General features: G+C 56.4%; 1 protein-coding gene across 1 annotated transcript; it reads right to left on the bottom strand.

The window, feature by feature from the left end:
* Positions 1-648: 648 nt before the first annotated feature.
* On the bottom strand, positions 649-25,021 carry RAB26 (RAB26, member RAS oncogene family; the record flags this gene model as incomplete). Its single annotated transcript, XM_080354135.1, has 9 exons — positions 649-751; positions 1,246-1,322; positions 1,724-1,780; positions 1,937-2,002; positions 3,935-3,987; positions 4,702-4,768; positions 5,344-5,385; positions 22,034-22,144; positions 24,809-25,021. The coding sequence occupies 9 exons, from the start codon at positions 25,019-25,021 to the stop codon at positions 649-651; spliced, it is 789 nt and encodes a 262-aa protein (XP_080210261.1).
* Between the last annotated feature and the right edge of the window lie 1,371 nt (positions 25,022-26,392).

The raw sequence follows: 26,392 nt of genomic DNA, 5'->3' as shown, positions 1-26,392 counted from the left end.
CGGCAGTAAGAGAACCAAAGCCTTTACCGAACAGATAAACGTTCAGGAACCTCTGTACAACGGACGGGTCAGCAGGAGCTCACTCAACAGACAGCGAAGCTCTTGTCTTCAGCGGGAAAGGGGAGAAACCTTCATTGTGGAGGCGTGTTAAACCACAGGAAAACGGACAGACATACGTAAGCAACCACAAAAACCGTTGACTTGAAAACAAGTCCTGTGTGCCTCAGGCCAGGGCTCCCAACAGCTGAATTCCAGGTACATGGGGAAAGAAAACGGGAATTTGGGACTTTTTCCTACCCAGATGTTTGGTGGGGAGATGGCGTTTGTTCCCCTTGGTCACGACTGTTAAAGAAGCCTTGTAATGCTGTGATGCTGGGACACCAGCCCCCCAAAACCCCCTGGGGCCCAGTGGCTGTGAGGGGGGAGCTGGTGGTGCCGAGGGACGCGCCGGGGGCTCAGGGAGCAGCACCACGCACGGCCCCGGCCCAGAGACCTCGTTTTGCTGCTGCTTCCATTCCCCACGTCTCGGCTCAGCTTTCCAGCAGACACGGACAGGACAGACAGACAGACATGCACACACCGGCCACAAGGAGAGCGTGCAGCACACAGACGCGGGGCGTGAGTCTCTGTACAGACACACCGAGCGTGTTAGGACCGGCAGCAGCCCGAGCCTCTCACTTCTTTCTTCACGTAGTCGTGGAGCTTGAATTTGGGCTCGTTGGGCAGCTTCATGGACCTGTGCTTCAGCTCCCTGCAGGAGGGGAAAACCATGACCGTCCTGCCTGCGCTGCCTGGCCCCGCTCAGCTGAGCTCGGCTTGGGCTCATGGGTTACTAAACCTCCCCCTGATGAGAGATTTTGTATCTTGGGTGAGTCTCTTCTCCCAAGTAACAAGTAATAGGATGAGAAGAGATGGCTTCAAGCTGTGCCAGGGGAGGTTTAGGTTGGATCTGGGGAACAATTTCTTCCCCAAAGGGCTGTGGGGCATTGGAACAGGCTGCCCAGGGCAGTGCTGGAGTCACCATCCCTGGAGGGGTTGGACAGATGGAGATGAGGTTCTCAGGGACATGGGGCAGTGCCAGGGCTGGGTTATGGTTGGACTCCATGATCTTGAGGGTCTCTTCCAACCAGAATGATTCTGTGAACCTATGGCAAGTCCTTGCCAGCACAGGAGCTGCAGGTAGGGGCACAAGGAATGGAAAGGTGTGTGACAGTGCCAGATGCGGCCGCTGCACCAGTCACTTACTTTGCGATGGCTGTGAATGCTAAGTCAACGTTGAGGCCACTTTTGGCGCTGGTCTCCATGAAGGGCACTCCGTACTCCTGCAGGACAAGAGACAGAAATGTCACCCAGGTTGTCCCTGGGGCCTGGTGTCACCACAGGAGCTCACACCCTGCCCTGGCACGGGAGCTCTGCTGTGGGGGCAAGAGCTGAGCAGGGGTTCACAGCTCAGGTGTTTCTTACACAGCTTCAGATAAAATTTTTGAGGGCAAAGAACTAGAAAATATGAGCGGGACCTTAGAGAAAGAAGAGTAGATGAGGAGGAAGAGGAGAGCAAGACAAGGGAAAAAAAGTAAAGTGCTCCCAGGCGGATTTTGGGTCAGACTGGTCTCCAGTTACCCACTTAACTGGTGCACATCACCCAGTACAGGTTGTACGTGCACATCCCTGGTCAGAGCACGTAACAGCTGATTCCACTGCAGCAGACAGATGCATCACGTACCTTGGCTAATTTTTCTCCATCTTCCCTTTTCACCACTCTGTCCTGGGCTGAATCCACCTGCCGACAGGATCAGCGAAGAGCAACGTGGGGTGATCTGGGAGGTCGGCAACCCCCACCTCCCCTACACCCTCCCGGCTCCCCAGCCCACAGCTCCATTGTGGGGCCTCAGGGGAGGAAGAGGAGGCTCTGGCAAAGCCATGGGGCCAGGCTCACCTTGTTTCCTAGTAACATGAGGACCACATCTTGCTGTGCGTATTCATGGATCTCTGTCAGCCAAGCCTGGAGGGAGACAGCCAGGCAGAGGGTGAGCAACAGCTCCGGGAGGAGGAGGATAGGGGCTGCCCGGGTCCTGGACATCGCACACCCTCCATGGGAAATGGTACCATCCCCAAGAGATGCTGCGGGGCTTCACTTGGGCACAGGGTGGAGGTGGCTGGGGCTTCGAAGCAAAACACAAAGCCCAGCTCAGAGCCTGGGCTGTGCAGGGCAGGAGACGATTCCTAGGTGAAGAGCTGCCGCCTTCCCCGCGGCTCAGCAGGACAAATTGGCCAGTGACCCTGGGGACACCTTGTCCCACGGAGCCCTGCAGACGGGCGGGTGTCCTGGGTTGTCACTGAGCCTCCAGGACCCGCTGTGCCCAGGACCCTGCTTCGCCTGCTGACCGATTGCCATGGGACAGAGCAGCCTGCCAGCCCTGCTGACCACTTCGTCTGAGCACAGCCCCTGTGGGATTTTAACCCAAATTCCCCCCTGGTTGGGACATTAAGACTAAACCTCCTTTTGGATGACAAAGCCGAGGGTTTGCTCGGGGACAGGCCCCATGCCATGTCTTGTGTGTACCAAGCATGCTGAACCTGCCTCCCCGCACCACGGGCTGCTTTTCCTGCCCTCTAATCCAGCCTAATCTAATCAAACCTGCCCTAATTCCCTGTAATCCCTGACCCCATGGGGCGAGCGGCCGCTTGCTGCCTGCCAGGTGGGCAGTGCTGCCACAGCCCCTGCCCCACGCTGTGCCCACGGCAATGCCAGGCAAGCCCCGCTCCAGCACCATCAACCCCCCGCCAGCCAGGGGAACGGGGAATGATTTGGGATCAGAGCGGGAGCCCAATGCACACAGACACAGCACCAGGACCCTGTGACATCCTGGCTGGGCTCAGGGTGCTCAGCTCCACAGATGGGCTGGTCCAAGGGAGGCTCCCTCACCCTGACAAACTCTTGGTCTGCCTTCTGGCACCACTCCCCCGCCATCCCTCTTTTCAGCACTTTGCAATTGTCCTGGGTGCTCATTCCTCCTCGCCAGGGCCATGCGTGCCCCATGGATGTCCCTCTGCAGCCGTCCCTCCCGTGTCCCCATGGGGACAGGAGAGCTGACGCTGCAGATGGGGCTGCGTTACCCAGCAGAGCAAAATCTCCAAGCTATTCTCCATCTCATTGCAGGGCTGCTGACAAAAGGAACCAGAGCAGGGACAGCCCCAGGCACCCAGGGCCAGGGGAATTGGGGGGCAGGACCCCCCAAGAGCCAGTGTGGTGGATCACAGCCCCCCTGCTCCCCACGCCAGGGTGTTCACGCCAGCATGGCCCCCACAGCGCCGTCAAATAGGGTGTTTTTGTGGGCGCACAGCCTGCTCGCCGCAGACACACACCGTGTACTGCGAGTCCAGGACACGAGCAATTACATCCTGTTCATTCAGGGCTAATTGCTCCTGGGTTCACTGTGCTTTGCTGGCGTGGGTGGCCCCCAGCAGCCACCTGGGTCTGGGGGTTGAGGGGACATGGGGCCCAGGTCCTCCTGCCCCCCCCAGCAGCAAACCCACAGGCCATCGCCCCTGCCCGGGTTTGGCACCGAGGCAGGTGGGGGCAACACGACCCCCAGGTCCGACACACCAGGGCCTGGAGGTGCAGGGGGGTGAGGGAGCCCCTCGCTCAGTCTTGCCTATGCTCATTTACCAGAGCAAGTTCTCAGAATGTTAATTTGCCGGGAAAGTGAATCCATCACCCCTTTTATTTGCTAGGAAAGGGAAAACCTCTGTGTGTCCCTGGTGTCCTCGCAGCAGGCCCACCATCAGACAGGCGCTCGGCATCACCCGCAGCCCTTGCAGCATCGCTCATGGTTCTCACCTCCAACCCACATCCCCTGCAGCACAGACCCCTCGGGCCGACCCGCAGCCGTGACCCAGCGCAGCGCACACAGGACCCGCGGTGCTGCCGTACCTGGATGTTGTCAAACGACGCTTTGTTGGTGACATCGTAGAGCAGGAGCAGGGCTGTGGAGAGAGGGACGGTGCGTTAGTGCGGCTGCCGTGGTGCCGGGCAGGCGCGTGGCCAAGCAGAGCCCACGGCTTGGAGGTCCCTGAGTCCCCAAGGCACCATGTCACCGAGAAGCACCCACCCCGCTGCCTGTCACGTAACAGCATCGCAGACATCCCTGCTGTGAAATATAAAGCAACAGGCTCCCAAGTAACAAGCGATAGGATGAGAGGAAACAGCCTCAAGTTGCACCAGGGGAGGTTGAGGTTGGATCTGGGGAACAATTTCTTCCCCAAAGGGCTGTCGGGCATTGGAACAGGCTGCCCAAGGCAGTGCTGGAGTCACCATCCCTGCAAGGGTTGAGCAGATGGAGATGAGGTTCTCAGGGACATGGGGCAGTGGTGGAGTCACCATCTCTGCAGGGGTTGAAGATACGGAGATGAGGTTCTCAGGGACATGGGGCAGTGCTAGAGTTAGGTTAGGATTGGACTCAATGATCTTAAAGGTCCTTCCCCACCAAAACGATCCTGTGATTCTGCACTTAAACCCAACCCTTAGACACGCGCTGTTTGCACTTTGACACACAGAGGCTCCTCCATCCTTGGCAGCTGCTTCCTAGAGGGAAACTGCTCCGGTGATTCCTGATCCACCCACTCCAGAGCTGTGGGTCAGAGCCCTGTGGAGCTGGAGGGATGGGCTTTGGGGTTCTCCCCCCGAGAAGCGGTTCTTACCATGGGCGTCCCGGTAATAGGCATGGGTGACGCTGCGGAACCGCTCCTGCCCAGCCGTGTCCCAGATCTGGAAGGCAGATGAGAGGCGGGGGGTCAGCCACAACCTGCTGCCACGCAGGCTGAGCCCCCCACCCTGCACCAAAACCAGCAGCAAAGCCCTCGGCACAGCGTGAGCCCAGGAACCTGCTTCAGCCGCCTGCTTCTAGGGACAGTAAATAGGAAAAATGACAAGTGCAATAAATATTGAAGCAGCACTTCCCCGCTCTGCAGTGCATGGAGACGATGGTGCGTGGCAAAGGGCTCCCGACATGTCCCTTAATGAGAAAATCCATCCAGCAGATGGATGCGTGGGGACGTACTAATTTAATTTATCAGTTTTTAATGCAGCAATACGTTTGCAGAGTGCCACGCTGCTGTCGGGGGAAGATCAGCACTAATGTTGTTACTGAGCTCTAGGCAAAGGGCTCAGAGAAATGGTCGGGTGTTAGGGGGCTGGAGCAGCCAAATGGGCTCGTAACACCGTCCCAGGCAAAGATTAGGTTGGGGGAACCGCTTCTGGGGCGCTCCTCTGCCGAGGGGCTCTGCACAGCCCCAAACACCTGGCGGGGGCAATGGAGCTGCTGTGGGGCCGTGGGGACATACCTGCAGCTTCACCTTCACCCCATCCACTGTCAGCACCTTGTTCTGAAAGAAAGGGGGAAAAAGAGGTGGGGAACAAAGAGTTAATAAAACCCAAGCCTAACGATCCAGCATTCCCAGTGGAAGGAGCAGAGAAGAGATTAATTTCCCTGCTCAATCCACAGAAATTAGCACAGTAATCAGTAGGACGTGATGAAAACATTGCCAGGGAATGGTGCACCACCACGATGGGACAGCCACTCTGGTGATTCCTGATTTAAATCCCATTTCTCTGCCCTGGGTCACCTCCTGGCACTGGTCACAACACCAGCTCCAGTGCCACCAACTCCCCTCGGCAAATGGTGACATACATGTGCCAAGGGCCATCTCTGCACATTCCACATTGCTCAGCACCAGGCACTGCTGGGGCTGTGCATCACCCATTTGATGTTTTTCATTAGGTTTGAAGGAGCATCTCGGCTCCTGCACATCCACGCTCACCAAACAGTGAGGGTATGGACAGGAGGAGAGGGCAGGAGCGAGCCAGAGCGCTAAATTTACCCAGTCTGCTAAAGCAGGCGCAGGGGAGACGATCGCGGTTTATAAATACCTTCAAAGGCAGCGACTGAGATGAGGGAGCGGAGTGATTCACAGCCCAGGAGCGGTAAAAATAGGCAGCCGGGCAGGGGAATCAAAATGGGCTGAAGGAACTGGTCGCAGGCTCGGGACGGCTCACTTTGCCGTATGCATGGGGCCAGGGAGCCTCAACCCAGGACAAAGAACCGGGGCTGCTGAAGGCTTGAAGGGCTCAAAGCCGAGGGTCCCCCTGCCAAGAAGTGCCCCACAGCCTCAATGCCTCCACACACGGTGCTGAGAAAATCCAAGCAGAGGAGCTGTGTCTTTGCCGTCATACCAGCAGCCGGAGAATCACGCTGCCAGGTGCCCATTCTGTGGGGGAGACGGGGCAGGTTTCTCTTCTGCAGAAGATCCAGTTTCCGCGATGTTTACTCTCCAAAAGCCCAGCTCCTACCACCAGCCCCGTCTCAGTGCCGCAGCAGAGGCACCGGCACATCCCGCACAACTGGGAGCCCCGGGCTCCGCACCAGCACAATGCTCATCCAAACACCATCCCCAGCCGGTGGCACCAGCTGCCAATGTCACCTGCCATGGACTGAGCTGAGGACACCGTGTCGGGAGCTGTGGAAAGGAAAACACTGTGTGCTGCCCCAATGGCCCCGGCTGCTCTGGATCTCAGCACAGGCACCACCAGCCCTATGGGACAAGGACACTTGGTGTGATGGGACACTTGGATGATGAAAAAGGACGATAACAGGAGCCTCATAACAAAATACGCACCAAACCAGTGCCCTTCTCTGCATAGCCACCAGCAATGACAGCTTGGAGAAGAACAGGTGCTGAGGGACAGCTGTGCCCAGGGACGCAGCCACGTCCCCAGTGTGACCAGTGAACACCAGCGGGAGGGAGGGTGGACACAGCCCTGGCCCTGAGCAGGGACCAGCCAGCCAAAGCCACCACAAACCATCTGGTGAGCAGCCTAAAAAGCTGAAGCTCCAGCACTGCACCTCCTGCATCAACCTCTCCTTCAGGAGCTTAATTAAAACCGAAGCTGGCAGCAGCAGGATTCACACTAATTACCACTGGCCTACATTTTAGGAGGGGGAAAAGCTTAAATCTAATTAAAGTCTGTAAGTGGACCCAGGTGCTGCTGGGACTGGGCTGGGGAAAAAAATGGATTCCCTGGGGTTTCGGTGTGACACAGCCGCGTTTCAGGGCGAGTATTTGCAGAGATGCACCTGCGGGCAGGAAAAACAGAGACATTCAGAGCAGCAGCTCCTGCCTGCATCCCTGCCCGCATCCCTGCCCGCATCCCTGCCCGCATCCCTGCCCGCATCCCTGCCCGCATCCCTGCCCGCCCCCGCGCACAGGGCAGCTGCAAAATGGGGGTGAAGAAGCCGAGCAGAAGGTGGGAGGAGCAGTGGGGGAGAAAAAGTCTTCCCCCCTACCACGGCTAATAGACTTTCCAGCTTCCAATTATTATTATTTTTTCCAGTTCAATTCCACGCTCGCAGCCCTTCAAAGGCACAGCTGGGGAGTGTAATGACTAATAAGCATCCAAAGACAAAAGACGACGTGTGTCAATGCACTGAGACACAAAATGCGCTGCCAGGCCTGGGCTCAAAGAGTGGGGCTGTGCTGCTCAGGGCTTGTTCTTGCCTAGTTTAATGGAACAGAGGTGATGCTCACAGCAGGAGCAACAGGAAAGCCGAACCCGCAACTCAGTTCTGTTGTTGCCCTTCGCAATTTCTGTTTTTATGTGTCCTTTTTCCTGGGGCTTTGGCAATGTTATTAAAATACCTCCTAGCAGGGGCTGCAGTGGAATGCCTGGAGTGCCTTTGTTGGAGGAACATGATGCCCGTAAGTTAAATAATCCTCGGGACCTCAGATAAATAAAGTTGGAACCTTGCAGATGCAGGAAAAATTAAATTACCAAGTGCAGATGGTCCTCAATTAAGAGCAGCGTTATCAACGCACCAGCGGCCCCGTCGGCTGCAGCCCCAGCACAATCCCATCCCAGCGACACGGCATGAGCAGCAATGACAATGTGTTGCTCCCCAAAACATGCACCCCATGATGGATGATGCTCCCACCCAAACCAAGGTGCCCCAGTGTTGGTCTCGTGTCCGTTGGTCTCCGGGGTCCCCACGGTGCCGGTGAAACACACTGGGAGCCAGCAGAACATCCCAGCCCACCTGGACACCGGAGCCTGTGGCGGTGACGGCTGCACCATAAGCCAGGGTCAGCAACTGCATGACAAACCAGCCGCTTCCCACCTTTTCCACACATTAGCTCATTAATTAAAGCCTTAAAAATTAAATTGGATATGTGGATTAACTCGCTGCATCCCACTTTGTCATCACCATCTCCATTACCAGTGCGCTTTGGGGGCAGCCCCTGCGGCCGACCTGGGAGGAGCTCCTGCAGAAAGGGGAAAAAATGGCACTATAGAACGTACATGAGCCCGACCGAAGGCGGCTGGGCCACCGGCTGTGTTAATTAGCGGCGGTAACGGCTCTGCTGCAGGACCTACGGCGCAGCCGCCCAGCAAATCTTGTTAGGGCTGCAACATCACGCACCGGCTGGGCTGGGGGCGCTGCAGGTCCCCGTCACCGCTCGGGAGGGCAGGGGACTGGGTGACAGCTTGGGGCACCATTTATTTCAATGAAGGCAGGAGGAACCCAGCAGCACGGCAGGGTGAGCTGGCTGAGGGGACACTGGGGGACCCCAGCCCCTGCCACAGCATGACCTGCATCCCAATTCCCACTCAGCAAAGCCTGGGGAGCCCCCACCTCCACAAGCACCAATGCTGCTGTGCCGAGAGGAGCTGGGATGTGGTTGTGACGGAGCCAGAGCAGCCAGACAAGCAAACGCCACCTCCAAAAGCAGCTGCAAAAATAGACTAAGGATCGATATGGAAATCTGCCCGAAACAGCAGGACACTGCATTAAATTTGCTCATTAAAACCCTGAAGTTTTCCCACACGCGCGCGTGCCGCTGCCAGCGAGCTGGTCCTGGCGGCTCAGCATCTCCTGCAGCCACCGCAGCCCGAGCGGGGACGGGGACAGCCCAGCTGGGGACAGCCCAGCCCTGGGCCAAGGTCAGGGCTCGGACAGCAGTCCCTCCGCTTTGCTCCCCCAGTACAAGCAGTTCTCTAAAAACCCGGCCTCTCAAAACTAAATCAGCCAAACAAAGCTATTTGCTTGAAGCCTGGGAGAGTCGTTTCATTGGGATCCAGCACTCGCTTTCCTAGTGCAGCAATAAATTAGAAAATATGAGCCGCTCTAGAGGAGGAGGAGGAAGGTCCCCTCTGCTTCTCTCCTTTGGTGTTTTCGCTCCGAGATGCTGCAGGCCCCGCTCTCAGCACAGGTTTTGCACCGCGTGTCGCTCCAGAGATGCCTCCAGGTTGAGCCCCCAGCAGGTTTCGGCTCTGCCTGCCCGGCATGGAGCTCCGCAGCCGGCACGATGCTGCGGGCACGTGGTTGTGCCTGAGGCTGGTGCAGCAAACGCGACCTCAAGAGAAAAGCTGCCCCAGAGCTTCTATTTGAAAAACTGCCCTGGAAGGAGCTGGTTTAAAACATCCCATTATTTCTGCTGGGGCTAATGAACAGGAAGAGAGTGGGCGGCCGATACCGTGCAGGGATCTGCGCTTCCGAAATCGAGGTCTGTTCAGCAACCACGAACAAATATTGAAATTTCAGCCATTCAGAGATGGCAAGCAGACACCAGAGCAATACGAGCAGTGCTGAGCTCTTATCTCAACTCTGTGCAAGTGTCCACAGCTGTAACTGCCCATCGCCGGGTCATGGGCAGCACACGTCCCTCCCGGACACACTGCCGTCACAGCCCGGCCACACGGCACCTCGGTGGAGAACCCAGCCAAGCACCAGCCCCAGCTGGGCAAAAACAGTTCAGAAGCACCATCCTTGCAAGAGAGGGCAGGGAACAGCCTGATGATGGAGCCCATCAAAGAGCAGGGAGGGACACAGAGAGACACAGGGCTGTGCCCTGGGGTGGCTGGATGCAGTCCCCACAGACAGGCCGGGTTGCTCTGGAGGATGCCCAGAAACATCTTCAATGATCCTCCTCATCCTCCTCTTCCTCAGCTATGGAGCAGCTACTCCTGGGCACACCCTGGACAGCCAGCACACCCCTCCAACACCTCATCCCTTTAATCTGCTCGGAGAGAAAACCCAACCATTCATCTCCCAGGGCTGGTGATGAATTTCGTCGGCAGCACCGTGTGTTTGCACTCTGCAGCTAAAAATAGAAACTTCTGCCTTTTTTTCTTCCCCAGAGGACCAGCACACCCCGGCCTGCACAGGGATGCTCCAGGGCCACGACCCATCCGCGCTGCCAAGATCCTTTCGGAAACCACGACGTGTCAGCGCTCAGCGCTCTGTTCCACAGCGAACTCTGCAACAAGCAGATTAACAGGGCACCTTGAGCGGATGATGCTTCTGATCCGCTCTGCCGCCAGAGCCACCCCGTCACCTCTCGCCTCCTTCTTTGGGGATCGCCCCGCCACGTCCCCTCTCCCCCTGCACACCGGGTCCTGGCCAGAGCACAACCTGCCGCACACACAGGAGAGAAGCCACAAGCTCTGTCCTGTAGCAATGTCCCTGATGTGGTGTCACCCCCTGTGTGCCCTGCAGAGCCCCTGCCCACACCTCACAGCACTCACCAAACACCCCGGGGTGTCTGCAGCAACGGCCTTTGCCATGAGCCACGTACGCTGCATTAAAGCACAATTAACATCTCCCTGGCTGCCAGCCCCCCACGAGATAAGAGTCAAGGCTCTTGTGAGAGCAGACACACAGAAGAATTAGTGACTTATCGTCTCCTATTCACATCAGTCTGCACATAAAAGGTTTTTCTGGCAAGAAGTACAGAATCTTGTCTTAGGGAGAGATTAGGGCTAAGAGGATCTGGTTAGGATCATCCATTTTAAAATAAAGTCATGCTCTGCTTCTCAGCATCCTGCAGCCAGCCGGCTCCTAGTGCTGGTGGCCTGGGGGGAAAGGAGCGGGATGAGGTGGGTGAGGTGTCCCCTCCCCAGCCAGGCTGCTCCATCTGAGCCAGGATGATCATGGGGACTGTTGCTCAAAAGAGGCACAAACAGTCAAGATTCAGACCCACAGAATCATTTTGGTTGGAAAAGACCCTCCAGACCATCAAGTCCAACCATTCCCCCACCCCTGGCACTACCCCATGTCCCTGAGAACCTCATCTCCACATCTGCTCAACCCCTGCAGGGATGGTGACTCCACCACTGCCCTGGGCAGCCTGTTCCAATGCCTGACAGCCCTTTGGGGAAGAAATTGTTCCTAAGATCCAACCTCAACCTCCACTGGTGCAACTTATAGATGCTTTTAAGCTCAACAGGGCTGCTCAGGCTCATCCCAACAGGCAGGAGACACGACCATGGGAGGTTTCCAGATGTCCCCATACCCACGGGCAGCCAGGGAAACTGGGTTTTCCACCCTTCAAAATCCACAGGATGGGATCTGCTGCAGCCGCCCCGGAGCCCAGCGCCAGTGACCCAAAAGCCAAGTCAGCAGAATGGCTGCGCATCCCCGTGGTTCCCCGTGCATGCCGGGTCCCGGCACAGATGGAGCTGCCGGTGTGCAGCAGCTCCCCCGCCACCCCGGGCTGCACCACTCACCCCTTCCATCTCTTCTTTTTTTTTTCTATTTTATAATAGAGGAGATATTTTAAAAAATATCCGTGCTTACTTCCAAACCAGGCAGCCTTGGGAACAAAAGGGGGCAGAGATGGCTCACGCAGATCAGTGCCAATACTGAGAATAAGTAACGTGGCGCTCAACATATTTATCTTCATTTTCTTCATCAAGGACATAGTGCGCTGCAAAGCAGAACAGGAATCTCTACAGAGCGCTCATCGCGATACCATTTCTCATTTACAGCAAACACAGCGGCTGTGGATGCCGCGAGTGAAAAATGGGTCATCAATTGCTGTTATACATGGAATTGTTTACTCTGCTCTGAGGGGGGGATAAAGCCCTGCATCAGTTTTCCTGTCAAAGCAGCCAGTCCCTGTGTCAGAAGTGGCCTACCCCAGTCTGAATTAAATGATAATTTGGTTTCTGAGCTGCAAAACCAGCCTCTGGGCAGCCACGTCTGCTCTCACTGCAATCCTGGCTACAAAACTCAGCTTTCCCAAGGGCAGCTGGGTCGCTTGGCCTGGAGGAAGATGCTGCGGACACCCTGATGCGCGCAATTAGCTGTACCTGCAACTAGCTATACCTGCAACTGTGCCAGAGGCACAGCCAGGCTGCTTCATATGGGAGGGCTGGCACATTAAGGGATGGAAACTTGCCCAAAGTTTCACAGAAGACTTTGCAATCCAATTAAAATACAAAAAAAAATCAGGTCTGAATATCCAGCAGCAAACATCCCAGCAGCAGCTGGCAGCAACAGAGCATCTTCTGCAGATGACATGGCAAACGGCATTATTAAAAGCACTTCTCATCCCTAAAAAAAACCACCAACCAAATAAAAAAAAAATACAAAACCCAAAGACCTGACAAATGAATCTGTAGCTTTTTATCACATACACACACAAACATCCTTCACCCGCAGATAAGGCAGACAGCTCTCGAAAGTCATGTTCTTGCAAAGCAGCAGAACTGAGCCCAGCTGAATCCTTCAAAGGATTCAGGGAAAAGAGTGATTGAACCACTATAATGAGATTTTCTGAAGTCTCCACAAGTCCATTAAGCCGCTGGGACTGGTTCTGCCCCAGCCCACTCAGAGCAACCCCAGCTGCTCCAAAACAAGAGCTGGTCCCTCAGCATCCCACTAAAATGAGCTGGAAGCCCCCAGAGCACCTGCATCCCCGTGGGTTTTGGGGTGACAGGGTGACAGGCTATGGGCTCGCAGGGCATAGCAGGGCTGGGAACACAGGGCAGGCCGTGCTGCTGCAAGACTCAGGCGCTTGCAAACCTGTTTAGCAAAGAAAACTGGACCAAAACCCACCTGCACTCACCACCTGCACACCCCTTGGATAGCCAAACCGCAGCCATTAGCTCAGGCTGGAGCGGCTGGGTCTGCAGGAAAGGATTTCAACCTCTGCACCAACTAGTGGGGCTGATCCCCGTGAGTCGGTGCCCCCGCACTGCACCGCTCCCCGCTGCTCCCCCAGCCGTGCCCCGCGGGGCTGCCAGGAGCAACGCGACCTCACGTGTGTATTATTCAGGAGGGAAAAACACATCTGTCACGCACTAACGCTTGCTCGGGAACAAAGTTATTTTAGGCATTGTCAAGCACTTCTCACATTAATTCACGCACGTTTAGAAGCGCACATGTTAACGTATTTAAGAAAGTTCAGGCTGAGCTGCAATCCCACCTGCTGATCCCTGCTCGAGACACCTCACGGAGCTGCGGCTCAAAGGGGCATGGCTGCACCCCCATCACTGCGGGACCCAGCTTTGCAGGTTCACCTCCTCGTTCCCAACTAAACCAAGCTCCCTGGGTTTGCTCTGGGAGGTTTGTCAGCGCCACAGCATGCAAGACCACGGCTGGCACTGCTCTTTGACTTTTGTGCACATCCCTCATCCCGGAGCTGGGCGGTGCTGCAGGAGCTGGTCCCTTTGGGAAAACCACGGCAGGCATAGAGCCCAGGCGTGAGAGCGCTTGTCCCTTGCGGCAGATCACACACGGCACAGCGGGCTCACCCCTGGAAAGCCATATCCCCATCAGCCCGGCAGAGCCGCCAGCCCTTCCCGGAGGCTGGTGCTGCTCAGGTCTGTGTGGGCTGGCTGGCGGCATCGCCAAAACCTGCGCTGAGCTCTAAAAATTGATGCTGAGAGTAGCAACAGCTACTGGTGAGGCAGGACAGGGGGCACCCGGTCACACAGGGGAAACAATGCCATCCCCCTGTAACCACAACCTTCCCTGCAGCTCCCGAGAGCCGAGTGTGCTTAACACTGGGGAAAAAAATAATAAAACAAATTAAAGCCCAACCATCTGGGCTGCACAGGCAGTGGGAAGGGCTCCCAGCACACCCAGCAAAGGGACTGGACTGACCTGCACACCCCGGGGCACCGAGTCCCTGCTGCAAGACGGATGCTCATTCAGGGACCAATGCCCCCGACAAGGAGATGCCCAGACAGGGTCTTCGCTTCAAACTCCGCCACAATGAGACTGGGCTGAATTACTCATCCAGCCCCACAGTCGTGTTTTTCTTAGTCACCGGCTCCAAGGAAGCATCAAGGCACAAAGGCGCCGCTGGACCCGCTGCCGTCGAGCAGCACGGGGGAAGCAAACCCCAGCAATTTGGACCAAATTCAGCATCGCTGACCAAACGGACGAGCAAGGTCCTGAGCAGCGGGGTTTGCGATCCCTGGGGTGGCTGAGGGTCCATGGACACCTCCAGCAACCTCCTGCGCTTACCTTTGGGGAAAAAAGAAATCATTAACAGGGATTGTTTCAAGGTTGGGAGCAAAAGGCACAGCAGTGCCAATGCCAACAGCTCTCAGTGGTGGGAACGGTACCGCGAGCTGGGGCTGGTTCAGTTCCATTATCACTGATGAGGAGCAGCAGGACCCCCCACACCTCCTCTGCCCCCCATGCCTATTGCATTGCGGGTCCATACGGCACATGGCGGCAGTTTGGCAGCTCTCGGCTAATAACCACATTAATGCCATCAAACAGCCACGTCGGACAAGGCGTTCGCCAGGCGGGCGAGTGGGGGTGGCTACGCGGTTGCCGTGACGACGCCTGCGCAAGCAAAGCTGGAAAAGCCAAAGGCTCCGTATGCCCAGCGTGTCACCAGGCGCGGGGACATCGCAGTGGGGCCAGGGGGAGGAAACAGCCTAAGACGGGCTGGATGAATGAGGGCTGGTGAGGTCCTGGCTCACCACGGTGGCTTTGTGGCATCCGACCCTGGCAGGTTCGGTTGTGTGGATGCAGCTGGGCACGGCTCCTCACCACTCTTTCCTTTCAAAAAATTAAACATTAAAAAACCCACACAAAATGAAACAAAACCTGTCTAGATGTTCACAACAGGACCAGCTGCATCCTCAGAAAAATGCTGCCAGTCTCATGGCCTTTCCTGCGGGCTGAGCTGCCTGCAGCAGTGCCCACCTCAGACCCACCATGTCCGTCACACCAACATCATCCCCAAGCTGAAGCTCCAAAGCATCATCGAGACTCCCGGACACCCGTCAGGCTTCTCCTCACCCTGAGACAGCCATGGACCAGGGCACTGAGCATCACCCTTTAAAGCTGTAGGAGCACAGCCTCCCAACACATATAAGTTACGATCAGGGAGAAATATTTTTTCCAGTGCAGGCATAAAGAAGAAATATTTGCTGTTGCTTTTGAGAGGTTCTGCAATCCTTCAAGGCAACGGCTCGGTGCTTAGCCAGGATTAAATATGATGTATGCCCCCGTTAGACAAACAAAGCAGCAGGAGCGACCCCGCTGCGCTGCAGATCCCTTGCCGGGGGAGCAGCGGCGGCTCGGTGGCTCTGGGGACAGCAGCACCGCGGTGTCACTGCTGGGGCCGGGAGCCGTACAGTGCAGCTGAGCAGCATCCTGGCTCTGCCGCGAGCACGCGATGGCCTGGCACAGCGCCGAGCCAGGCGCAGGCACCGCCGCAGGGATGTCCCCAAGGTGCCACCTGCGTTGCTCCATGCAGGAATCCCACAGCTCCCTGTGCTTCTCCCACCACCCTCCTTCTCCCCAGGGCCACCCATGCTCGCCCCATCCATCACGCACCCTCAGGTCAACGCCACCAACAAAATACTTCATTTCCGAGGGTTCTTCAGGTGAATAAACCCTCAGTCCCTGAACTCCCCATTGCCACAGGAACCAGTATGCGTGTCCCCATCGCCAGCCAAGGATGAGTGGACAACTGCTCAGACACGCACCGTGCTGTGGCTCCTTCCCCTGTAAACATGGCTGCGATTCACTTGGAAAGGATTGTTTGGATTGTTTTCTCCTTTTATTTTTCTTTCCCCAAAGGGGGACAATTTTGTGCCAGAGGAAAGTGGTTCTTTGGGAAAGCAGCGAGGGTTCGGGGGTACCCAAGGGGCTGAGCAAGGTGAGAGCCATGGGGCAGGGATGCCCCGAAATGCCCCCAGCGGGGGGATGGCAGTGGAGGTGGCATAGGGGGGCAGAGCCACCCCAAACCCCCCATCCCCACAGCTCAGCCACCTCCCCTCCGCTTTCAAAGAAAAACCTGGCTCTACACAGCTGAATTCAATACTTCATCACAAATAAAAGATGAAAGTGAAATTAAGCCAAATGTATTCCATTAAATATTCAAGCCATTTAGACTGACTCTAGACCCATTTAAATGTTTCATTGGCCATAAAATGCTTCCTCACAGGCCCTGGCACCAGGAACGGACCCAGTGTAACACCTGGCAGACACCAGTGTCCCCCCACGAGAATCCCCATGAAACCCCATGGCCCCAGCACTTGCTGTCAGCTGAAATGGATGCAATGTGTCACACCTGGATTAAACACACAACCTGTTCTGGGTGGCATTTCCCAGGCACCACAGGGGTGGGAGAGCCCCCAGGTACCTTCACATCACCCTGAAAAACGGTTAAGAGTTTTCTTAACCAGGTTCTGCGCCTTGAGGCTGCTCCAGCCACTCATTTAAAGAGCAACTCAAGCACTTCTCAGATCTGAAGACATTAATCTTATCTCTTTTTGCTTTCCCCAAGGCGGGAATTGAGCCTGTTGTCCGCTGGGAGTACTGCCAGCACACGGGTGTTTGCAGTTTACCGGTGTGCTGCAGAACTGGAGCACACCGAGGAGGGTTTATTATTTTTCCAACGCAGGAGCCAAAGAAACATGAATAAAATACTAGCAGCTGTGAGAAAGCGGGTGCAGCCGCCACGGGTGCTGCTCGCAGCATCTCTTGGCAACTGAGCCCCTGCATGCAAATGACGGGCTGCAAAGCTCGGTCCTTCTGCAAGGAGGAGAGCAGCAGCTGAAAGCAAAGCAGGGCTCAGTTTCCCAGGAAAAATGGCTATTTTCTCTCCTGAGAGCTCGTCCTGGGAGCGGGGAACAGCAACCAGCAGCAGCTGCGGAGAACCTCTTGTCCTAAGAGTCAGAATGGACATAAATCAATCAAATGAAGGCGTGTTTTGGCTAACAGAGCCTGGCCTCCCTGCGCCAGCTCCTGGGACCTGCCTCACCTGCTGCCGCATTCAGGCAGCACTGGGTCCTTACGGCACCTGGTCCCTATGGCATCTCGTCTGCCCCGAAACCAGGCAGAAGGGATGGGAAGCACCGCAGGAAAGCTCCTCTGGGCAAATTTAGCCTGGCTTTCCTTAGCAGTGAGAAACGCAAAAGTATGAAATCAGCTGCTGGCTTCTATTAAAATTCATACAGCGATAGGAGATGCCGAACCAGCCGATTTCAGACAAAGAGCTGCTGGAAATGCAGACCCGAGGCAAGCACACCAGCATCCCTGCCCGTCCTGCCGTGCCACACGGCAAAGCGTGTGAACCGGAGAGACTGAGCACTCCGCTCGGTGCCCAGAGCCCCTTCCCTCCACTGGTCAGGGCTAATTCTGTGCAGAAAGACAGGCTGGAATTAATTTATTTCCGTTTCTTTCTTCTGGCCTAAGCAGATCCCCTCCCACTTTTTCCAGATTGATCCCTCAGACAATTAGCGCCGCTGACGCTCAGTGCCAGCCGCCCAGATCAGAGCCAGCCCTCGGCTTCCACACGGCTCCGAGTGGCACCGACCCTTCCCCAGCATCGCGCTGGGCAGGGATACAGGGGCATCCACACCTCCTCCCCCGAGCACACAAACACCCAGGACCAGACTTGCCAAATCCAGACCCTGGCCAGCGTTAGTTTGCACACCCTGCACAACCAGAACGAAGCTTTTTCTGTCCCTCCGGCCGAGGGAGGCAGCAGGCAGGCAGCAGCTGCTGTTCCACCGATGGAAGGTGCACACACACACACTAAAAAAAATAAACAGAGATGCAACAAATCTCTTATGCAAAAAAAAAAAAAGAAAAAAAGAAATTATACACCGCTGATTGCGCCCTCAGAGCAGCGCAGGGCTGACTGTAATTAAGAGTCCTTAGCGCTCAGGGTCACAAGCGACAGCTTTGATTTCCAGCGTGCAGCAGCCGTCGCAGTGGCAGATTAACTGCGGCATGGCCATGGCTGGAGCAGAGAGCAGGGCTGGGGGCTCAGCCATGCTGGGGGGCTGTGGATCCCTGCAAGGTGACAACCAGCATAAACCCCTCCTGGTGCAAATCGGGGGACACCAGAGCCCAAACTTCAGGGGAAACAGCCCCTGTGCCCTGTGCCTGCTCAGGAACCCCAAAGCTGCGCTGAAGCAGTGGGGCTGGCTCCCTCCTCTTCCTCCTGCAGCACGAGGATGCTGGTTTGTTCCCTCTGCTTGGGGCAGCAAGAGAGGGGTGACACCGCTACAGGCTTTGGTGTAACAAAGACAACCCACCCTGCTCTGAACTCCACCAGAAAAAAGCACTTCCTAAGAGCTTCGTCCCACTGATTAATGCAGAAACCACCTCCCTGCTAACGCAAAGAAACTCATTAGCACCTCCGCCCAGGGAAAAAAGGCTCAGCTTCATTTTTTTTCTTTGATGTTCTTCTTCTTTCAGGTCAAATTAGAACAAGAATCTTAACTCACCTGACCCTGCAAAGCTCAGGACAGAGCACCAGCCATCAGGCTGTTGGTCCCCAACATCAGAGGGACATGGACCTGTGGGAGCGAGGCCAGAGGAGGCCACAAAGATAATGTGAAGGCTGGAGCAGCTGCTATGGGATGGGCTGAGAGATTTGGGGTGTTCAGCCTGGAGAAGGCTCTGGGGAGACCTTGGAGAAGTGCCAGTACCTAAAGGGACCTACAAGAAACTGGAGAGGGACCTATGACAAAGGTGGGTAGTGACAGGACACGTGACAATGGCTTTACACTGAAAGAGGGTGGATTTAGATCAGATCTAAGGAAGAAATTACTTCCCCTGAGGGTGGTGAGAGCCTGGCCCAGGTTGGCCAGAGAGGTGGTGGATGAACCATCCCTGGAGACATCCCAGGCCAGGCTGGACGGGGCTCTGAGCAACCTGAGCTGGTGAAGATGTCCCTGCTCATGGCAGGGGGGGCACTGGGGGAGCCGGGAAGGTCCCTTCAACCCGAACCCTTCTGTGATTCCATGATCATCAAGGAGGGGCACACGCAGCTCCCTTTGGTTTCTCGCCTTTGCAAGACGTTCCTCCTGTCGGTGTTACAACGAGCCAGCAGTGCTGTTGGCTGCGCAGCTTTCCTTTCTGTCGAGGTTTCTGCTGCGCTCCCAAAATTACAGCAAAAAGCAGCTCCCTCAGTAGCACCGAGAAAAACGGGATTCACACCTCTGAGCGACAAACCTGCTCTTTTCCAGGAGACTCTTCCCCCTGCAACTCCTAACGTAGGAAGTTAGAAAAGCACAACCCGTCCCTGAGGATCTGCAGGGACAGAGCTGTCCCCAGGCAGAGGGACCTGCTGGGACCCCCCAGCCTCAGTGACCGGGAGGAGTAGGAAGATCTTGTGCCGCAGCTCAGCACAGCCCCGGCCACACCGCAGCTCATGGGAGGGAATAATTAAGCCCCTCATTACCTAGCGATGGCTGGACACCCCAAAGGTGACACCTGTGAACAAGACACCGTAGGCAGAGGGGGGTTTGTCCCCTCAGAAGGGGGCTGCTGTGTTCCAAGGAGCTAAAGACACTCCCCCAGTAGAGCCAATGGTCAAAGGAAGAAAAGTCAAAGGACTCAGCACCTCCAAAGCCAGAAGCCAAGAGGTACCATTTTGATGCATGTTTTTCATACTATGATCGTCTTTATTTCCTTAGAATAAGTGGTTTATTTTCCAAATATATCTAGATCAACATCCTTCTTTGTTTAAGAGATTATAATAAACACAATGCCAGAGGCTTTCCCCAACATAAAACAGTAGGAGGGAAAAAACCTAGGGGGCCATTAGGAATTGTAATGCCAGATTAATTTCAAATGGATTTCTATTTATTTACATTTGCTCAGGCCTACACAGTCCATAGCTTTGCACATCTAATGGTCTGACATCCTCAAAAACAAGCGGCTGATCCGGGAGCCCATTGAGACCAGCAGATGGACTGGGACAGGAGGAGGAGAGCGGCTGGGGGGACATGAGGGCTGCCCCCCAACACGGCTCCGTCCCATCCCAGGGCAGAGATCAGTCAGCACGGAGAGGAGCAGAGAGTCCCGAGAACACCGCCAGGAGCCAGGCAGCTCCGTCCCGAACATCCGCAGCCCTCACCCCAGCCCCCGGCAGCTCCCGGCCCCCCCGGCTGAGCAAGGTCGCCCGTGCACAGGAGCACAGCTGTCGCACGCCCCAGCCTTGGGGACGTCCCTGCAGTCACCACAAGGCTCAACGACTGCCACAAACCCAGCTGAGAAAGCCTCAAACACCAAAATAACGCCCCGTGCTTGCTATGGGCTGAGCTGAACGCAGGAAAAACCCAGCGACCGCCTTCCCCAACCACAACCATCCGCGGTCACAACCAGCCCCGCTTGCTTCACTCAGAAAACCCCATGTCAAACTGCGGGATTAAAGAGAAAAGGAGCCACGATGTGACAGTTTCATTCTTAGATAGATGCAAACTAAAACCCAGGCGCGTTCTCGCAGCACAAGCCTCCAGCATTACCACCCCAGGGCTTCATCCGCATCGCGATGCAAACGGCCAGAGGGGCACAATTACATGACACCTGCGAACGGGATTATCTTAATGGAAACGGAGATGTGCAATAAAAAACTATTTCCATGCCCTCCCCCCCCCCCCCAAATTATGAGTGCCTTACAAAGACAATAATAATGAGTTTCAGGGCATACACATGATCTTCCCTGCTGTTTAATCCACTCATTTCAAACCTATGTAGCTCTAGTAGCTCTATTACAGAAGTAAATTAACCCTAATTTAGTTGCTTCTTAGTAGCAGTCATTTTAGTGCTCTAATCAATAAGTGACATGATTTTATGACTGCCCTCATATCAATCATTCGGTATCAATCATTGCAATAAGTAATAAAACACTTTTCATTTTAAGAATACCTGAAATACCATGTAATTACCTTTGTATAAAATTATGGACTCCAATTTACCAACTTCACCAAGACGCTGGTGCTGCTCCAGCGTTGCTCTGCACCAAAAGCAGGGAAGGACATCACTTTATTTCTAAAGGCTTTCTGTGCCATCCCTCATCTCTTCCCCTAGTTGCTGTACCACCAAGTTATTGTTCACACCCTGGCAAAATAGCAGGTTACAGGGGACACTCATCTCCCAGAAATCCTCCAGGAAAGGGGGAGATCCAAGGTCTGCTGAGAACGGGCGGTTGGGAAGATGCAACACCGGCACATGGCATCACCACCAGCTCTTCATCACATCCATCTAGCACCACTGTGGCACCAAGACGTTCTCACCTGGCAAAGGATGCTCTGTCCACAGCAGGGCATTGCGGGGCATGACATGTCTCCCCTTCTGCCCCTCGTTCCCCACATTGTCCCCTCTGTCCTCGCTGGTGCTGCACAGCCCTGACATGCTGCCCTCAGGCTCTCCCAGCACCGGGATGCTCTGGTCACTGCCAGTAAAACAGTTGCTCTCTGAGAGCTCAGACAACCCTCAGCACAAAGTATCCCCCCTGCCAGAGGGAGCAGGGTCACCCCAGCTCCGCATCCCCACCTTGGCACCCCAAAGCTGTGCTCAGGAGGCGTTTCCAGGGGATTTTGGTTTAGGCAAGTTTTGGTTTGGTTGTTGGGGTTTATTTTTTGTGTGTAGGCTTTGTTTGTTTTGTTTTAAAACACAACAAATTCTTAAAAACATTGAAACCAACTTAGGGAAATATTTTCCCTGGGCAAATATTTTCCCCAGCACTACCTGTCCCAGGACCTGGTGCAGAGGACGCACTTGCCTATCCTCATGCAAAGCCCTAACGACGAGGCCACAGTGCTGCTGCCACCACCATCAGAAAGCTGCCCAGCGCCAAGGCACCCAGCTGGAGCTGGCACGGGTCAGGATGACTGCATTTAAGCTGTTGGAGCAGCATTTTGTGACTCCACTGCAAAAGCCGTCACTCACCTGCCACCAGCAGGGCCCAAGAACCCCCCGGCACTTACCCTGAAGTCGATCCCAACCGTGGAAATGAAGCTGCCGGCAAGGAAAGCGCCATCTTTGAACCGCACCAGCAGGCAGGTTTTGCCAACCCCCGAGTCACCCACCAGCATCACCTGCAAGGGAGGGAGGGGGGCAGTTAGACACCGTGTTTTGGGAAGGAAGCCCCAGCACAGCTGTCACCCATCCCCATCCCAAAGCCCCATCCTGGGAGCGAGCAGCAGATCCCGTATGCTTGAAGGGAAAAAAAACACATCCAAAAGCGGTCCTCAGACCCAGGGGAGAGAAGAGAGGACCCACAGCCGGATTATTCCCCACCCTGCACCACACATGTCCCTGAGCACTGGGCAAACTGCAGACACCTTCTGACCAAGACTTAACAAATTCCCCGTGGGGGCACAAACACCCCTTGAAAACCCAGAGGTGCTGTCTAGGCGAGGCAGGTTGTGACCCGATGCTGCAGGGTCCCCCTGCGCCCAGAGCACCCACAAAACACCTGCCATGCACAGGGCTTTCTGGGAGGGTGACACTTTCTGGGAAGGAGAATTCAGGGAGGCACAAACACCAGCCCCAGGGGTGCACTCTGCCTTCTGCAAGCAAACTCCTTCAGTAGGACGTGCACAGCCCCGCGGCTGCCCCCCCAGCCCTCAGGGGATGCCGAGGGAGCAGCTCCCAGTGCCTCCTGCCTCAGTTTCCCCACTCAGCAGCAACCCCAGGGTGCAGATGGGATGGGCACCCTTCCTGCCACAAAGAAACCACAGCAGAGCAGAAGCTGCTCCCAAACACAGCTCCCCAAAGCCTCTGTTCAAACCACAGCCCCTCCTGAGCCCTCCGCCCCACCCGGGGCCACCGATCCCGCTCCCCTCGGCAGGACAACAGCTTCACATCCTCAAGACATCCCAGAGCACACAGCTGAGCTGCGGTAGCAGCTTCTCCACCCGCACGGTCTGCCCGGCTTCACACTGACATGGCAGGGCTCCCTCTCTCTCAAAAGCGCTGCCATTAGCCCGTGACTGAATTTAAATGGTTTTAAGGCTGGCGCTGCCCTGGGTCACACCGAACCCACACAGGAGCCATCAGGAGCAGCAAATGCCACCAGCTCTCTGCAGCTCAGCCTCCCAGAGGCGGCAGCAGCCCTGGCCATGGCTGTGACTGGGTTTTGGGCAGGGGGGCACTGCCAGGGAGGGGAGCGGGCAGCCAGGACCCAGCCGCGGCACTCCATGGCTCACGGCTCAGAGCCCCATGCCGGCTCTCCCATGGGAGCACACACACTGAGCACCAACAGAGCAGGCTTAGGGGAGCCAGCGAGCCCACGGACGTATCTGTGCGAAGCCAAGGGGAAGGGGAAAACCAAATCATTTACAGTACAAAACAGCAGTATTGATTTTTTTAAACTTTCCAGAGCTCTGCTCTAGAGCAAGGTGAGCTGTAAGGGCAGCTTCTCCCTGCCCGGCAGCCCTTGAGCCTCAGCCAGGGCATGTGGCAGCACCCAGGGCCAAGCTCACATCACGGGCTCAGTCAGGATCAGGCCCAGTGCCCGGGACTTGCATTTGGCCAGTGCCTCTGGCAGAGCTCGGGAACCTCAGAAGAGCGGTAAGGCAAAGTTTAATAAACCAGGTTTTTACTGAATACAAAGCAATTTCTCTCTGCCATTGGCCAAACCATTAGCAGAGGTTTTGGCTTCCCAGCACGTTTGGGTTTATCTGAGACTTTATCAGGCTCATCCTCACACCATGGGGACAATCCCAGCCTGGGAAGGGACAGACGAGCGCAAAGAGCCAAGGACCAGCACGACCACAGAGGTGGCTCCATTTTAGGGAAGCTGTTGAACCGTTACTGCAGCCGCATCAGGACCAACCACCAACCAAATTCACTTCTTCAACACCCCTTGCCTCCTACTCCATGTCCCAAATCTTAACAACACGATGGGCATGACAATTGCCACAGGCACCAAGCACTCCGACACAGTGTGCTAAGGTTGTACTTGCCACAGCAAACATCGTCTTCTCAAAGCTTAATCCCCCGTGCCCGGTTACAACGATCTGTGTTAGAAACGCAGTCAGTTGGGTCATGCTGAACTGCAGCCTCAGCCACAATCGCTAAGCCAGCTCCAAGCTGGGCTTGCAGCAGGTCGCATGATGGAGGGGGGTGCAAATACGTTTGATCTGTGACTCGCTCATGAGAATCTGAAGTGGTGAGAAGCCATCTGAGCCCTTAAAAGAGAGCACAGTCTGGAGACGTTTCAACAGCAGCCAGAGGAGATTCGATGCCACTCAAGAAATATCATCACCTGCTTCACAACCATATTTTTTACGTTGTTAAAGAGGAACCAGGAGGTCACAATAACTCATCTGACCGAAAGCCTTTTGTCATCACTTCCAAAAGTTCCGCGGGAGCAGCCCTGCTGCCCAGGGCTCTGCAGGGGCTGCTCCACACCAAGCCTGGTCCTGGCTGCTCCGGGAGCCCCGACGGGGCAGACCCAGGACCAGAGCCTGGAACCAGGAGGCGGCAGCAGCGGAGGAGTGGGATACAGGACTGGAATGGGGAGATGAGGGGCTGGGATGGGGATGATGCCAGGACTGGGATGCAGGAACGCTCGCCCTCTCCTGATTCCCGGGAACTTCTCCAGCGGCCGCGGGAAGGCTGCACCCGGACCCGCACCGACGGACCCCGCATCGACGGACCCCGCACCGACGGACCCCGCACCGACGGACCCCGCACCGACGGACCCCGCACCGACGGACCCCGCCTCCTCCGCCCCGCTTTCCGCAGCTCCGCACCTTGAAGGCGAGGTCGTAGAACTCTCCGCTGCTGCTCAGCGAGGGCCGCCCTGCCGCCGCGCCGCCGTTGCGGGGCAGCTCGGGGGCGGCGGGCGCGGAGCCCCGCGGGGCGGCGGCAGCGGCAGCACGGCCGGGCCCCGGGGCGGCGGGGGGCAGTGCGGCGGAGGGCGCGGCGCCGCCGCCCTTGCTACGAGCCGCTTTCTTCCGCGACATCCCGGGGCCGCGGCGCCGCGCCGGGCGCTGGGGGGGGGGGCGCGGGCTCTACCGGCCGCCGCCGCCGCCACCTCCCCAGGCCCGGCCCGGCCCGGCCCCGCCGCCAATGGCAGCGCCGCGGGGGCGGGGGGGGGCCGGCCCGCGGCCGGTCGCTCCGCCCCGGTACCGGCGGACACGGGGGGGGCAGCTGCGCGCGCACGTGGGGGCTGCGACACGTGCGGGAGGGGAACGGTGGGGGCGGTTTGCACGGGGAGCAGCGTTGGGGGGGCTCACAAGGCCCCCTGGGGGGACTTGCAGCCGTGCCCGCGGCCCCCCGAGTCTGCAGCCCCACAGTGACGGGAGGGACAGGGGTGCAGAGTGGGGTTGGGGTGCAGCTCCCCAGGCAGGTTTGGGGTTGCCTGCTCTAGGTTTGCCACTGTTGAGGCAGAGCGAGAGGTTCACTCGAGGAACTGAATGGTCAGATGGTTTGGGGACCATCTGCCATGAGAATCACAGAATCATTTTGGTTGGAAAAGACCCTCCAGACCATCAAGTGCAACCATTCCCCCACCCCTGGCACTAACCCATGTCCCTGAGAACCTCATCTCCGTCTGCTCAACCCCTGCAGGGATGGTGACTCCACCACTGCCCTGGGCAGCCTGTTCCAATGCCTGACAGCCCTTTGGGGAAGAAATTGTTCCCAAGATCCAACCTCAACCTCCCCTGGTGCAACTTGAGGCTGTTTCCTCTGGTCCTGGTGCTCGTTCCTTGGGAGCAGAGCCCGACTGCCCCTGATTCCAACCTCCTTTCAGGCAGTTCAGAGGTCAGAAGGTCTCCTCTCAGTCCAGCAGAGAAGCTGGTCCGAGGCAGATGCAGAGCAGGGCAGAGCCCGAGGGTTGGCCGGAGCGGGGTCTGCCAGGGCAGCAGGCTCAAGTTTTTTTAAGACAGGAACCCACATTCTCCCCAGTCTGTCTCAGCAACTGGTTTCAGCGAGCAACACTTGGCATTTTTCTTTCTGACTGCAAATGAAGTGCCACCTGAGGCACTTGCAGCTCTCTCGACTGAAATAAATGTCTTTCACTGTGTGACATATTTCCAGTGGTGCGGTCTCGGCCGGACTGGAAAAGGAGGCTTGAACAGTCACATCGAAGCAGGAGGGGAAAATAAATTGCTCTGGTGAGAAGCCAGGCAGGCTCACAATGAAGATGTAAATAAGTAACAGCACTTGCACAAGAGAGAGGGGAGGTGATGGCCAACACCACGGGGCTCAGACAAACCCAGAGCCAGCGGCGGAGCTCGGGCGCCAGCTGTGGTGATGCCACGGTGCCGATGCTGGAACTCAAGCACCCGCACACTGAGGGGTTGCTCTCGCTGTGGGCAGGGACGAGCTTT

The sequence above is a fragment of the Nesoenas mayeri genome, assembly GCF_963082525.1.
Source record: "Nesoenas mayeri genome assembly, chromosome: 15".
NCBI lineage: Eukaryota > Metazoa > Chordata > Aves > Columbiformes > Columbidae > Nesoenas > Nesoenas mayeri.
This window is presented reverse-complemented; position numbering and strand designations above follow the sequence as displayed.